Consider the following 1,131-nt stretch of genomic DNA (forward strand, 5'->3'; position numbering starts at 1 on the left):
GACCACGGTTACTCGCAAGAATACGGCTAAATCCTTAGCCGTTACAGATAAACCGAAGGTCATCAAACAAGCCTCGTTCCGCCTAGACGCAAACCCAGCTACGCAGTCACAGCTCTCGAACCTATCATCCTTTTCGCTAAGACAGGCTCTCAACAAGGCCTTCCAGTTTAAGTTCCCGAAGCTAAAGACTATAATCGCTGCCGCAATAATCTCTCCGCGGGGAAATCTCGTCCTTACAGCATTTAACGGCCTCTCTGCGAAATTCCTAGTAGATAATAAAGTAGTTATTAACTCGGTTCTTCCTACTACATCGGCCGTTAAGAACCGCAGCTAGTTCAAGATAGCCGTACACGGAGTCCCAACCGCTAACATCCTAAACGAATCTCGAGAATCTTTCGCAGAGCTCGTTCGGGACGAAGTAAAGACCTTTAATAAAGGTCTTAATCCCGTCGGTAACCCGTACTAGCTAACCTCCGAAGAAAAACGGTAGATAGCTAAGGCCGGCTCTATAACCCTCGCCTTCGAATCAGAACGGGAAGCCTTAAAAGCTATATTAGGACGTCTCTACCTCTTCGGAGTTAGCTGCGCTGCGGAAAAGCTAAGAGGCCCCCGGAAGGCCTCTCCCCCTCGAAAATAGACGTCCTTCTATATAGGATCTATTAGAGTCTTACAGGCAAATATAAACCGAAATAAGGAGACTACTAAAGCTCTCCTTAATTACGCTTTAGAGATTAACGTCAACCTAATTCTTATACAAGAACCGTAGGTTTTAATCTCCTCTAATCCCTCTGACACTCGATCTATAAACCATACCTTATTTATCTAAACTCTCCCGGAAACTCCTACTAGATTAAGGCCACGCGTACTAGTTTATACCTCTCGGTTCTTAACCGACACGCAGGTTAACTTTAGGGCCGACCTCTTCGCTTCTACGGATACAATAGTTCTAGATATACTACAAGGAATAAGCTAATTCCAACTAGTTAACCTTTATAACCAACCGAACCAGCGAGAACCCGGTTCTCCCTATACAATAGAACGCGTCCTAGGCTATTACTAGATAACCACGCCTTCTATAATAGCCGGGGACTTTAATACGCATCACCTATAGTAGGACCCCCGCTCTCCTCA

General features: G+C 45.4%; 1 protein-coding gene across 1 annotated transcript; it reads left to right on the plus strand.

Annotated features, from left to right (window-relative positions):
• Positions 1-136: 136 nt before the first annotated feature.
• Positions 137-864, plus strand: K452DRAFT_341920 (uncharacterized protein; the record flags this gene model as incomplete). The annotated part of the gene is given in 2 exon segments (XM_033545389.1): positions 137-316; positions 335-864. Coding segments are annotated over 2 exon segments (312 nt in total), but the record flags the coding sequence as incomplete, so codon positions are not given.
• Between the last annotated feature and the right edge of the window lie 267 nt (positions 865-1,131).

The sequence above is a fragment of the Aplosporella prunicola genome (assembly GCF_010093885.1).
Source record: "Aplosporella prunicola CBS 121167 unplaced genomic scaffold K452scaffold_37, whole genome shotgun sequence".
Lineage (NCBI taxonomy): Eukaryota > Fungi > Ascomycota > Dothideomycetes > Botryosphaeriales > Aplosporellaceae > Aplosporella > Aplosporella prunicola.